At 41.3% G+C, this 14,515-nt stretch overlaps 1 protein-coding gene across 1 annotated transcript in view; it reads right to left on the reverse strand.

The window, feature by feature from the left end:
* Positions 1–8,874, reverse strand: part of Plcl1 (phospholipase C like 1 (inactive)) — a 353,637-nt gene extending 344,763 nt beyond the window's left edge. Inside the window, exon 1 of the mRNA XM_008833434.3 lies at positions 8,160–8,874. Coding sequence (XP_008831656.1) covers positions 8,160–8,402 — 243 coding nt within the window. The 5' untranslated portion in view covers positions 8,403–8,874. The remainder of the gene's footprint in view (positions 1–8,159) is intronic.
* Positions 8,875–14,515: the final 5,641 nt, after the last annotated feature.

Consider the following 14,515-nt stretch of genomic DNA (forward strand, 5'->3'; position numbering starts at 1 on the left):
ACTCTAAAATATTTCAAAATTGGGCTTGATCAAATGCTAAAGATGACTTCACATCTTGTATGACAACTTCTAAGTAGAGCAAAAAGTTCCATTCCAACATCAAGGCCCCTAGCCCCTTTTTCAAAAAATACTTCTGATCAAATAATTAAGAAACTACAAGTTTAAGAATATTGACTAGACTGTATTTTATGGGGTGAGGTTTTGAAAGGAGCAAAGCATCAGAGTGCACATGTAGTCCTCTCTCTCCTCCTGAGCCCAACACTCAGGATAGACCTAAAGGAGAGCAGAACTGGTCAGTTTTATGATACAGATACCTTCATCCTGAGCCTGTCTCTGACACGCACTGAGCCATGGACAGTTTCCTGCTAACTACATCAGTGGGTACCTAAGCAGCACACTTGTCACCAACTGTCAGGCATGGGAGAAAGGGTGTGGGCTTTGACTACACAGGCTCTTTGCCTGCTTTGGTTTGAAGTTATTTAGGCTTTAGGGAAAAATGCCTAAAATATGGTTCGGTCCGTCCGGTCCAGCTTTCTAGAGTTCTGCATTGTAATGTCAGTCCCAGCTGAGCATAACATGCTCTTTTGTCTCTTATTTTTTTCATCTCTGTGCATTTGTCTCCCAGGACATCTTGTAGAGAAGTGCTTTGAATTTGAATATTTCTAATTCCCCAAACTCTCAGTAGCATCACAATCTCATCATTTCTAACCAGGATCTTGTACCATGCAAACAATACAAGTTTGCCTACTTGTACGTACTTTCTGGGCTTAGTCAGTGCTTCAACCAGAATTAGCATATTTTAAAAGGCTTTTTTAAAAGGTCAACATAAAAGAATGAACAAAGCAGATGTTATCTTTCAAAGGTATTTTGAACTTTTGTATACAGAGTTGTATGGTTAAGGACAAACACAATCTCCTAGCCTATAATAGCTACACCCTCCGGCTGTGATACAGCTCAGTGACAGAGCCATTGCCTGGCATGCCTGAGACTCTGGGTTCCATCCCTGGTACTACATAAAACAGAAAAGAAAATGCTGCACATTTTCATAATTTACAAATACAAATTGAACAATATTGAGAAACAAAACACACTTGCTGATAGTTTCATTTTATGTTTTTATTTGGGATGGATTGTATTGTTTTCAAATTTGTTCTTTCTAGAGTGATAGTGATGGTATAAATAATGGCTCTTTTCTACTCACATATGTAATCCCACTTTTCTCAAAGTAATGCTAGACTGATCATAAATGAGGTGAGTTAAAATGATGCTGTTCAAAATTAAGTGGATAACACATCTCATAAACACACCCACACAAGTTATTACAAATAAAACAGCAAATCAAATCCAATTTTAAATCCAAGAGATAATTCCAACACTTTGCCACACTAGAATTTTGCTGCCATTGGTGTTTGCTAAAATATAATATCCAAGCCAATACTTTAAAAAGTCAGAATGTTGTTGTTATGGAAATTGGCTCTTCATCTAATTAGTATTATTAGCATAATATAATCATTAATTACAATAAACTCCATTGTATTCCATTGTGAGAACTGTGCTACCGAGAGGAGTAGGTTCAACAAAACTCCGAATAAACTTAAGATTTTGAAAAACTGACAGATTTGACTATAATAAGATTTATTGACTTATTACCTTAGGTTTAGATTGAAAGTCCAACTCTCCTTCTCCTTCTGCATCTTATAACCAGTGGTTCATTTACTGGTGGTATCCTGAAGAGAAGCCCAAAAAGTCACTTTGTTCTTGCCTCTTCTAGTCATTTAAAGATGGATAATTTCTTTAATGTACAATGTTACAATCATGGCAATTTGGACATTAAACCTGAATACAGAATTATTTTAATATTTGCTATTACTAAGACTAAGCAAAGTTGCAGGAAAGATGGTTCAGGTCTTTGTTTGATCTCTTCCCTGACCACTACCTGATCAGTGGCTCCGCTATTACCCAGAAGCCTTTAATGGGTTGTTTGTTCAGCAGCACCAGGTAATGTTGGCTGTCTCCTGATGTTTTTTCATAATGCCCTGCTGTGCCTGAGGTGTTATTTAAAAATAATTGTTCAATTGACATTTTACAGTATAAAATTTAATTGCTTGTTTTCTTCATTGTAAAAGGGAATGGTTGGGACAACTATTCAGTGGTAATCACAGTGTACATTTAACCCTTCAATAGCTATGAATTTGGATTCTTTAATCTAAAAGTATAATCTCAAAAAAGGAAAACAAATATATAAATTGAAATAGTTGTAGCTTGTAGCAAGCATTGACTAACAGACACTTCTAAAACTTTTCATCAAAATCTAACAAGTCTCTTTACCCAGGACTTATTTTTAATTCTCTCAAAAGGCCCTTATAAAAAGTCACATCAGAAAAGCACCAAAATAAGAGGCCACTTCTAAGGTGTCTTGTGACCATACTTCTATAACAACCTCAGAGAAAGCAAGCATTCTAGCTGAAGGTGCCATGATAATAAGGCAAAGCCACCTAAGAGGTTCCATGTCACATATACAGCTGGTTCACACTTCAGAAGAACCACACTGAAGCCCGGCATGAAGGGGTATGCTAACAGCTGTCCTCACAGCAAAGACTGATCAGCTCCATTGAATAATCAGGTTGTCTCTTTGAAATCCAGCCAGAAGCTTGTTATTTAGCGTTTTTAATACATACTGATAAAGGAACAAAAGTCTGCAAATGCTGGTTAATTCCCAGGACAATCTGCAAAAGCCTGTATAATTCACTGCATTCCTTAAAAAGTTCTAGGTAGTTTAATCACATTTAATTTCCCTTTATAACTATCTATAAAATGCATTCAGAATTCCAATTGAACATTGTCATCTCACTCCCCTTAATACATAATCAGTTTCCCTGATTTGTTCCCTCTATATATCAATCCAAAAAGAACACAATTCTCAAACCCTCTACACTTAGGGACACAGAGGGAAGTGGGTCTGACAAAATAGCAGGTATTGGCTCTACTACTGAAACCAGGAAAAGGTGTGAGCTCCATACAGTGACAAGTGTGAGCCCCATTATCAATACCTGCCAAATTGTTCTGTCTTTTCACATCTAGCACAGACCTGACAAAAAGGTCAACAGTGGGAAAGGCAGTCCCATTCCTGAGCCATGGAGCTCCAGATGTTCTAAACTGGGGAGGGAAGGTGGAGAAAAGACATTTTAACCACAAGCTTGGAGGCCAAGATTCAGATTCTTTATGTGTTCAACTTGTTTCTAACCTAGGAAGTGTTAAATATGAACTCAGTGTATCTGAGAACCAACATAAAAGCAGAGTTCTGGAATTAAGCAGACATGGTTTCCAATCTTGGCTCTGCCTTGAAATAGGAGTTCTCTGAGCCTCCCTTACTTCAGAAGATTTGCTCTGAGAACTAAGTATAAAATGCATGAAGTTTAGTTTATTACTTAGCCCACAGTAGGCAGCACTTAAATTCCATTCCCTTGGGGCTGGAGAGATGGCTCAGCAGTTAAGAGCATTGTCTGCTCTTACAGAGGGCCCAGGTTGGATTTCCAGCACCCACAAGGTGCCTAAACTGTAACTCCAGTTCCAGAGGAACCCAACGCCATCCTCGGACCTCCATGGGCATTGCATGACATGGGTGTGCTTACATACATGCACGCAATACACTCATACACAGAAAATAAAAATAAAATATTTTTAAAATCCCATTTCCTTTGCCTTTCTGATGAGTCAGAACTTTGTCTTGAATCAACTAGTACCCAAGGTGCATCTTTGAGATTTCAGCTCACAAATCCAGATAAGGTGGGAGTGACCATGGTGACTCCATAATGAGGCATGAAGAACACCAACCTTAATCATTCCTCTGGATGCTTTGTTGTATGTCTTAGCCCCTCATTCCCGAGACCTATCTTCATTCCACATACTATACCCATGAGATTGGTGCAACAATTCCTACTCTTTCTTGCCTAGATAATCATACTTACATGGAATAAAAAGAAATTCAAAAGAATTCATCAATATGTCACATGCACTGGAAGCAAAAGAGCTGCTTTCAAAAACGTTTGTGTATCTCAGTTCCCACCATCTAAGGAATAAGCTATACTGCTTCCTATTTCCACAGCATTGCACAGTCATGGAGCTACTGGCTACAACTTAAAATAATAAATATTTTAAATATTAGAAGATAAATATCAAATACCAGATTGATAAATGATCTAATTTCTTAATTGAAAATATATTCAAATACAATAGAGTACATAACTACTAGATATTACTTAACTGTTGGCATGTTCCTAACTTGTCATTGTAAAAAATATTTTATTTTTAAATTTTATGTATATGAGTGTTTTGCCTGCATGTATGTCAGTACACTACATGCATGCAATGCTCACAGAGGCCAGAAGAAGGCATTGGATCCCCATGAACTGAAGCTACAGATGGCTGTTAGCAATCATGTGGGTGCTGGGAACTGACCCCAGATCCTCTGCAAGGGTAGCCAGTCCTCTTAATCACTGAGCCATCTAGGGCTCCAGCCCCTAAATTGACATTTTAAACCACATATCAAGAAGAAATTAAGATGAACCCAATTGAATTATTGTGGCATATTATAATACAGTGACAAAAAAATGCAGCATTTATCAATGTCAGTGCTGTTGAAAATAAGCACAGAGGGGAAAAAGTAGATGGACTAAGGAGAACCTAGTTAAATTCTTACATTAATTTAAAAAAAAACTAAGGCTGAGAGTATGAGGAAAGATAATAGAGAGATTTCTGAAGATGTGTACAGATAATTGCCATTGTTTCTATCAGCCCAGAAAGAAATTGTTTTCTCAGCTACACACGTTTTCAAATTAGAAAGGGTAAATTTACTGAAAATATTCCTTTTGTCAACATACAAGACAGTCTGCTTTCTGGCAAGGCAGAGGAATGTATCATTTTGATCTAGCTAATATTCAAGCTGATAGATAATTAGCATTAAAATAATAAAGACATAAACAGCAATCTAATCAACCTGAATATAATTTAACATTTGATAATTCACAGTCTTCCTATAGCTCATAGGTATGGTCATGAATGTCAGCTATTATTGTACAATACCTATTTGGAATACCATTGAATAGGTTTAATAAAAATGCATTTCTTTGTTGCATGTATATTTCAACACCAATAAAAAGAGCTCTTGACAACAGAGGCATTTTTCCCTCAACATAGAATGTGCACTGTGCATTTCTTATAGGGTATTTTGGGTTGAACATGAAGTCCCCACCCCCACCCCCACAAAAAAAAATTCTGTCTTGAGAGTCTGGTCTCCAGGGCAATGTTCAGAAGTGGAGCTTTAGGAAACTAATTGAATCATAAGAGCTGTGAACTTGTCTGTAGATTTATGGATTCATAATTTGATGGAATTATTGTGAGTTGGTGGGAAGTGGGTCTGGTGCCTAATTGCAGACATAAGGTCACTGGAGACATGCCTTTGAGATGTATTCCCTGTCCTCAGCCCCTTCTTCACTCTGCTTCCTGGCCACCATGAGATGAGCAGCTGTCCTCTACTATGTCCATCTGTCGGGATGTATTGACTCACTACATGCCTAGAAACACAGAGCCAAGTGACCATGAAATGAAATCTCTGAAACCATGTGCCAAAATAAATCTTTCCTCCTTTGATATGCTCACATATTTAGAGTGACAAAAAGTGGCTACTATGACCTATATCATTTTAGAAATTCTCATCTTTACTACATTAAAGTGACCAAGCCATGGAATAGTAGATTCAAGATATCAACAAAAATGATCTCAGAATGAGAGTGGGGCATAGCCCACCCTGCCTCTTTCTCCCCAAGAAGGAAAGGAAGGCCTCTGGGAACAGACAACAGCTACTACCCACCAAAGTTACAATCTCTGAAATTTAGTTTGCCTGTGATAATGACTTTAGTCCTCTAGACAGCAAAAATATTTGAAGCAAATCTGAAGGTATGATGCCAATAAAACTCTGACCAAATGTTATTATATATTCTAAGAGCCTCAACAGTCCATTGTGGATACATATGCCTACATATGCATGGACTATTTTGGAAGGATGCAGAAGAAAATGTTAACAGCTATAGAGTGGACTATGTAAGTGGGAGTGTGGAGCAGCTGGGAGTCTTGTCTTCACACTCCCTTGCATGATTTTTTAAAATCATATATTTTTTCGATTAAATTTAATTTAAAATAATTCAACTAATTTTACTTTTTTTTGGGTCTTTTTGAGACAGGGTCTCCCTGTAGCCACAGCTGGCCTGGATTCACTATGGAGACCAGGCTGGCCTTGAACTCACAGAGATCCTCCTGCCTCTACCTTCTGAGTGCTGGGTTTAAAGGCATGCGCCACCACACCGGGCCAGTGTCTTTAATTTTAAAGACCATTTATTAAATGCTTTTTTTGACTTACTATTAAATAGGGGAAAAGTTGATACTCTATTGTCTTCCTTCTTTGTCAGAAAAAGAAACTTCAAAGTAAAGGAGGCACTAGCCTTTATCCAATCTTGGCAGGGGGCTTGTTGGTTTACTTTGAGAGGGAGAGTCTAGCTATGTACCTGAGCTTAGATTTGAAATCAAAATTCCCCTCTTGAGTGCTCAGATTTCAATCTTGTGCTGCCATACCACAAGGATTGCAACCTGTACCACCACACCTGGCAGCACAGTGCAATCTAGAAATGGTACGATTGATAGCAAGAATCTGCATATTTCTTATGCAGACTTCATGACTTGTAATTTTACAATATTATAAAAACCCACTGTTTTATCATCGTCTATTTTAAAGTAACTTGCAGTGACTATTTTCATATATACAGGTCCACATGTAGAATCTGTGTCGTGCAATACAAAATTACATGTTTTCCAATTGTGATTCTTTATAAGCTTCAAAATAATATGATTTCTTTCAGCTTTAAAAAAAGGTATGTTTCTCTTTTATCCAAATTCACACTCAGCATATAATTCATTCACACATAATGAAAAAGCCACAAATAAACTACAAGTTATTTGCAATTACTATCCACTCTTCTTTTAACACAGAAATCTCCCTATTGGCTTTAAATCCTCATGAGACAAGCCTAACTAGTACTTGGACCTAAATGGATATGTGCACAGAAACTAATGCTGGTAAAAGAGAAGATGTGTATTACATGATGCTTGCACAGTTTAAACCTAAACAAGCTTTCTGGATGTAGGCGTTTACCCAGTAAGTCAGTAGGTTTCGTAGCAGGCAGTTCCAAGTGCATCTTTCACTGTCTGTGGTGTGTAGTCTGTGTATCCACATAAGCGTGTGTATTCACATCGACTGTTCTACCAAAATCAGCTTTAATCTCTTATGTGAGTATTCACATGAATCTATGCTGAGAGGCCCGTTTCCAGAGCCAGTGGGGGCTCTTACCTGAAAGAATTACCTCCAAAGTCACGCACCCAAAAGATAAACTTTCAAACAGGAAATAACCTCCGAGTGGAAGGAAGACAGAAGTTGGGGAGAAGAAAAGCTTAGAATTCCTTGGCAGGTGGATAAAGGCTATTCCTCTGGAGGTGCTAGGGAAGTCAGGGAAACGTTTCCCAAGTGCGTGTTTTCTGCAGTGCAAACTTCTGAGCCCTTCAGTCATTCTTTACTATGCTGCTGGATCCGAAAAAAAAAAAAAACTCTGCCTGCCTACCTGGAAAGTTCACCATCTCGGGATTTGGGGGCCATTTAGGTCGGAAGGGGATTGATTTTTTTTTTTTTTTTTTTTTTTCCCCACTCGATAGTAAACTGTGCCTAACCTTTGCTGTTGCGGAAAAGCTGTGCTTTCTACGCTGGAGAAAGCACAGCCATCCTGCGGGTCTGCATTTATCCTGAGTCCTCCCCTTCCTCCTCCCATCAACCGATTAGCAGAGAAAATAAGGGAAAACATCCATCAAACCGCAGAGGCGCAGAGCGCAGAGCGCAGAGCGGAACTTTTCCTCCCTGTCTGGGGGGAAGTCACTGCTGCTTCTCAAAGCCAAGAGCTGAATCTGGGAACCTCCGGACTAGGAAGGAAGGTTTGGCATTGAAGGAGGTAGGAGAAAACAATGCGGAGCCTGCGATGCTTCGGGTCCCCCTACATCCCGAGGGGGTCCCCCAACCGCCCACACTCATCCATGCACTGGGGCTCTGCAGCTTGGTTTACCTTGATGATGCTGCTACGCCGGGGGGTCGCTCTTGCAGCCTCCAGGAGGCCGGCCTCGCTGTCCGCTGGGACCCCCAAGGCACCGGGCAGAGCGAGCCCGCTGCGACGGTCCCTCATCCGGCTCCCAGAAGCCGCTGGAGCAGTGTCCCCGGAGGCAGCATCCGGGCCCGCTCGGGGGTCGTCTTCGCTCACCGCAGCGTCAGGAGGCGCCGGACCCTCCCTGCCGGCCTCGCCCTCCGCCATGGTCAGGCACGGTTCGGGGTCCGGGGGGAGACCGAGCGCCCGACAGCAGCGTCCAGCCCCGGCACGGGTGAGCTCCGGCACAGCGAGGCAGCCCCGCCAGACTTTGTTTCAGCGCCTGGCGGCGGCGGCGCGGACGACCGCAACTTTCTGGAGAGGAGACATCACTCGGGCAGAGGCGTCCTCGGGCTGTGGTCCAGGAGGTCAGCGGTCCGGCTGGGGCCGGCGGCGGGGGCGGGGAGAAGATGTGAGCGGGAGGGAGAAGCAGGATAAAGGAGCAGGAGGTATCGGAAACGGGATGCGAACGCCTGCTCTGCGCCAGACAAAAGGCAGCGGGCGGCGGGCCAGGCGGCCTCCGGAGCCCAGACGCGCGCGGCCCGAGCCGGCGACTGCGGGCGGGCCACCCGCCACCTGCCCGCGGACCGCAGCGCGGTCCAGGAAGTGCGGCGGCGGCGGCGGCGGCCTCCACTCCGCTAGGCTGTGACAGGGAGGGAAGACTTGTTTTGACAGCCCGTGGGGATTGGCAGGCGTCTGGGCCTCTCAGGAGCCTCGCCTCGCAGGGGGGGTTCGGCGCGACCAATCCTCACTGCGGAGGGGTGTGCCGGAGCGCGAAGAATGGAATGCGTTCTGCAGCCTGGAGCCCGCCCGACCCGCTCCGTACTCCAGAGAGGGTGTGCGCCCAAGTGCGCACCCGCGGGCGCTCGCTTACGTTTTAGGAAGTTTAGAGGTGCGAAACAGCAAGGAAAATGCAATAAAATGCTGGGGGAGTAGAGGACAAGAGGAATCAGGCTGCAAAACAAAGCAATCTGGAAGAAAGCGGGAGTTGAGTATGAATGTCAAAGCGTTTGGTGTGGCAGGGTGTAGCTTGCACGGTCAGGGGTTAATTGCAGGGGCTCTTGTGCCAGTCCTTAGAAGTCAAGTCCACGCAGAGATAAACTCGGGTTTACTGTGCCCCTGGAGTTCCTTAATTTGCTTCAGGGTCTATGAACGGATTCTACACTCACTTTACAATCTGAATAAATATGACAAGAAAAGGAGTTCTGTAAATGAGGAAACAGCCCAACTAAATCCCTCTGGAGATGACTCCTACTAAGAAAGCACAGATATGGTGGTGAAAGCACAGATATGGGTAGGGTAGAATGCTCTACCCTAAAGCATTCCTATTTGACAGAATTCAGTCTTTTTCCCCAGAAGATTCTACACAAGCCTGTTTTGCTCCTTTCCACCAAACTGGCAACCAAGATGAGAGATCTCTGCGTGAAGCATTGAGTCAATGCAGTTGACCACAGCATGCTCAAGTGCAGACAAAGACTCTAAGGTTCCTGGTAGGATGGAAGGCGTGACGTTTTCATTTAAAGGATCTGGGGCATGGAGGGGGGGGGTCTATGTAAAACCTCATATATCGCATTAAACATATTTCAATTACTAACGATTTCATAATTCAAGATTCTGCTTCTTCCTTTACCTGGCCAAAAGCACAGGAAATTCTTTAGCCCTTTAGGCACAGAATTTTGTTAGTCTCTTGGCATTTTAAGGATGCCCTGGGGACTTGGGAATCATCTAGGGAAATTTTTTAATAGATGAGAGGAAGGCTCAGGAAGCCTCGTCTACTGATTAGTGCAGAGCCGAAAGTAGACCTGCTACCCAAATCCTTCAATAATATCTTCACTTCCTTAATCTAGCTCCCCTGGAGCTACAACCAGTCAGAACTGGATGGGTTTCTTGGGAAGATTCATATTTGACATTTACCATCTTCTAAGGAAAACTGAGAAGGCTTGACGTTGCCTTTTCTTTAAATATAAATGCAGTCCTACAGATGAGCAGCGCCCTCTGGTTTTAGAATCAACACCACCCTCTAGTGAGAGTATGAGAACTACAGCCAAAGTCACAAATGCTTCCTGGCGGTTCATCCACAAGACACAGGAAAACTGCATGTAAATTTGTTTTCCAACCAATCTGCCTTACCAACAGACTTAAAAAAGGAAATAAAAGGGTGCCTGGATTTTAAAGCACCATACAAGTCCTTCACTCTCATTGTTTCAAGGAATTCTCATCCATATTATATAGAAAATATTTTTATTTTGTCCTCACAAATATAACCTATTTAGGCTATTGTTTTCCTTTGATATTCAACTCTTACCACATCTTTTACAGATGTCAGTTCTTCATTTTTCTTTATTACTCTACTAAAATTTCCACTTGCGAATTGTCTTCTGAAAACAGTAAAGTTGCTGTTATCTTACTTGTTATCTTGTCCTATGGCATATATAGTATTTTCTAGCATTTCCTATTCTACAGGTTTATGTCTTTATATTCATTTTAAGGTGTCAAAATTAAATTAACAAAAATTAGTTTAAAAAAATTAATTACATTCCCTAACATTTAAGGTCAGTGGCCTTCAAATAAGGAAAGGCCAGTATACAGTTTGCAAAATGTTTTATGTTTCAATACTACAATGTCCAGTTGGACTATCACATATTCCCTTCCTCAACAGTCTCCCCTCATGCCTTTCTGTCAATAAAAAATGCACAAATACTGCTGAAACTTTGATCTGAGCATCTATCCATAAAGGTTGTCTAAGTCACTCTGCCTTGAGAATAGAATTGGAGGATGGTCTAGAAAGTCTTTCACTCTGGTGTCTTCTGCCATAAACTCATAAGATTTCTCATGCCTGCAATTTAAAAATTAAATTTAAATGTGCCCTGTGTACCTGCTCTTACCCAAGGAAAATCCTCCTCTTTGGCAACTTTGAAGAATGAGAGAAGGCCAGACATGGTAGCATATGCCTTTATATTTATTTATTTATTTATTTATTTATTTACTTATTTTGGTATTTTTGAGACAGGATCTCCCTGAGTTGGCATGGAACTTGCTATATAGAGAAGGCTGGCCTCGAACTCACAGAGATCTGCCTGCCTCTGCCTCCCAAGTGCTAGGATTAAAGGCACATACAAGTTCTATGCCAGCTGGGATTACAGGGAGACACTGTCTCAAAAAGCAAACAAACAAAAGGAGTGAAAGAAGGGACAGATTTGACCACATTCTTATTCCTACATTAATAATCCCCTTGCCAAATTATTTCCACCCACGATTTTGCTTCCACTCAATCTTTTCACAAATCCTGTTGGGGATCACTGGATTGGTGGATTGGGAGATGGGTATGTACTGGGGTGGAAAGATGACTGGTGAATAGAAAAATGGATAGACTACTCCAAGGTCACACCACTGAAGAGAGGGTTCTGACAATAAATCTCAAGTTGCCCTACTACGCTTCACACATGCCATGTCAATTAAATTACTCTTGTTTTTTTTTTTCTTGTGGGTTATTATCACTGTGGCAAACTGTCCCATTCATGGAAATGTTTAATTATATAGTCTGTCATACTGAGTCCTATTTGCCTCACTGAAAATATGGGACATAATTTCTATATGAGGGGAAACTTTGCCAGTGTTGGTCATTGGTGTACCTCTAGCATCCAGAACTGGCACAAAGTAGGTGCTCCATAAGAATGTGGAAAGAGGATTTCCATAGTGTTCCAACTTGACAAAACAATTACTTTGATAAAGAAAAATGATCCTGTCCCTTCACATATAGTAGGATTTCTAATACTCAAGGATGATCGAATTCCATTCTACAGTAGAAATCAAAGATCAGAGTAAACCATGGCAAAATAAGCAAGGTGTATTCATAAACTGAGTAACTAAAAGTCTGAGATTCAACTGAAAGACAGCTGGATAGAAACTTCAAGGTCTAGCAAATTGGAACTATATAGCCGAAAGTCAAAGACCAGATAGGTCACCCTGATTCCTCTGGTCTAGGGAAGTCACTTTAAAACTCTGGAACTAAGAAATATCCAATGAAAACACTAAGACTTTCCCCATACTGTCAAGAAATCACAGTAGAAGAGTCATTCCGATGACTGCTTTCTGTGTTCCAGATAATCGTCTATAAAGAATTCTGAGCTTGACTTTACAGATAAGGAATCTAAGGATCAAAAGTTTCAAATAAAGGCTGGTGAGATGGTTCAGTAGGTGAAGGCACTTTCTGCCAAGCCTGATGACCTGAGTTCGATCCCGAGGACCTACATGGTAGAAGGAGAAAAAACTCCTGCATGTTGTCCTCTGACCTGCACACACGTTTGTAGCACAAGCGCATGCACATAAAAATAAATAAATAAATAAGCCAGGCGTGGTGGCTCATGCCTTTAGTCCCAGCACTCGGGAGGCAGAGGCAGGTGGATCTCTGTGAATTCGAAGCCAGCCTGTTCTACATAGTGAGTTCCAGGACAGCTGGGGCTACAGGGAGACCCTGTCTCAAAAACAATAATAACAAAATGGGTAAGTTGAGATGAAGAGAGAAATGTTAGGGCGTTTCAGGCAGTAATAATAAACAATAAATAAATGTAATAAAAATTGTTTCAAGTAGCTTGCTGAGAGCTACAGCCAACTGAAAAGCAATGGAATCTGGATTTGAGCCCCAGACAGAGACTCGAAACCTGTGTTCTTCCTCCTGTATGGGCTTCCAATAACGTGAAAGTGCAGTCTAGCAGTGGGGGGCCTGGAGACTGAAAAACTCTGCCTGCAGATCTGGCAACCACTTAAGTTAACCATGAAGACCTCTTTCTAGCAATGCCAGCCTCACCTCTGCTATAGGTTGGATCTTGGATGTCCTTCAAAGGTTCTTGCATTAAGGGCTCAGTCTCCAGCTTCACACTATTGGGAGGTGGCAGAACCTTAGGAGTTAGGGCCTTTGGGGAATGTTTAATGGCATTAGGAGCACACCCTCAAAGGAAATGGTATGACTCTTATATTGTCTTTCTCATTCTGATTCCCAGTATCCATGAGGTTCTATCATGCATTCCACACCTCAGGCCCAGAGCAACAGGGTCAATCAGTCATGGACTGAAATCTCCAAAGCTGTGAACCAAAATCACCTTTATCTTCCACATGTTGATTTATCTCGGTTATTTGTTACATTATTGGAAAACAGATTAACACAACCTGTATGTTATCAACATGACTGATTCATGAAACACATACACTCTCTCATCCACCTTTCTATAAAAAAGTTATATTAATGTTATAAGCCAGTTCTCTTGATAAGCTCAAAAAAATACATTGAATGTTAACCAGGAAAACAGCACTTTCAGTTGAGTTACACCCATGCTCATAATGAGCCATTCCATTCCAAAATGCACTATAATCATTGTGATTTACTAGTACAAAAACCCCACAAAATTTGTAGAGTAATTATAGTACAAATATTATGGAAGAATAAATGCATGCATAGTTGACAAAACATAAGCAGAACTTAAAGATGCCTTATTAAAATTCAATGTCTTTCTTGAAAACAACAGTGTTGCTTATGTTATAAATTAAGTGGGAAATTTCAGTAATAAAAGCATAAAAATCACCTAACCTTATTTGAAAGTACACAAAGATTCCATTCCCTGATAGGCCTTACAAAAATGAGAAGTTATAAATAGTTTATGATAGATCTAAGCCTCCATTTTAATAAATCTTCAAAGTCCTGAAAATATTAATATTCAATGATAGCCAGTGTTCTTCACTATCTGCTGCTTCTTTCAGATGTTGGGAAAGCTGTACCGCATGCAGCAGAGCAGACTGCCCAGGCCTCTTAGGCCTCTTCCCATTAGCACAACAGCAATGCCCCATGCCAACCCTAAGGTTAAGATTCATTATCAGGAGCCCTAGGCCAGCCATCTGGAAATTGTCTGCATGAGCATGGAAAATGTCTTTTAAAAACAGTCAGTGTTGATCTAGTTTCTGTGTATTCACTTATTTTGATATGGATCCTGGAGTTGGAGTACATGCCTCAATTATGTTCCCCACTGATGCTGAAGCCACAGAGGCGTTTATGAAAAGTATCACTGAACTGTGTCAATAAGGCCCCAGGGAGGACTTCTTTATTTGAAAACTGGTATTTTACTAGGAATAAAGTTGTAACAGAAAACTCTCCCAATCAAACATAAATCTCATATCTCTTGCTGGGTGTGGGGGTTAGTTCCAGCACTTGAAGGCAGAGGCAGGCAGATCTCTATGCATTCCAGGCCAGCCTGGTCTACATAGTGAGCTCCAGGACAGCTGGGGCTACA

This window comes from Nannospalax galili, unplaced genomic scaffold (assembly GCF_000622305.1).
Source record: "Nannospalax galili isolate Female #2095 unplaced genomic scaffold, S.galili_v1.0 scaffold610, whole genome shotgun sequence".
NCBI classification, from domain to species: Eukaryota; Metazoa; Chordata; class Mammalia; order Rodentia; family Spalacidae; genus Nannospalax; species Nannospalax galili.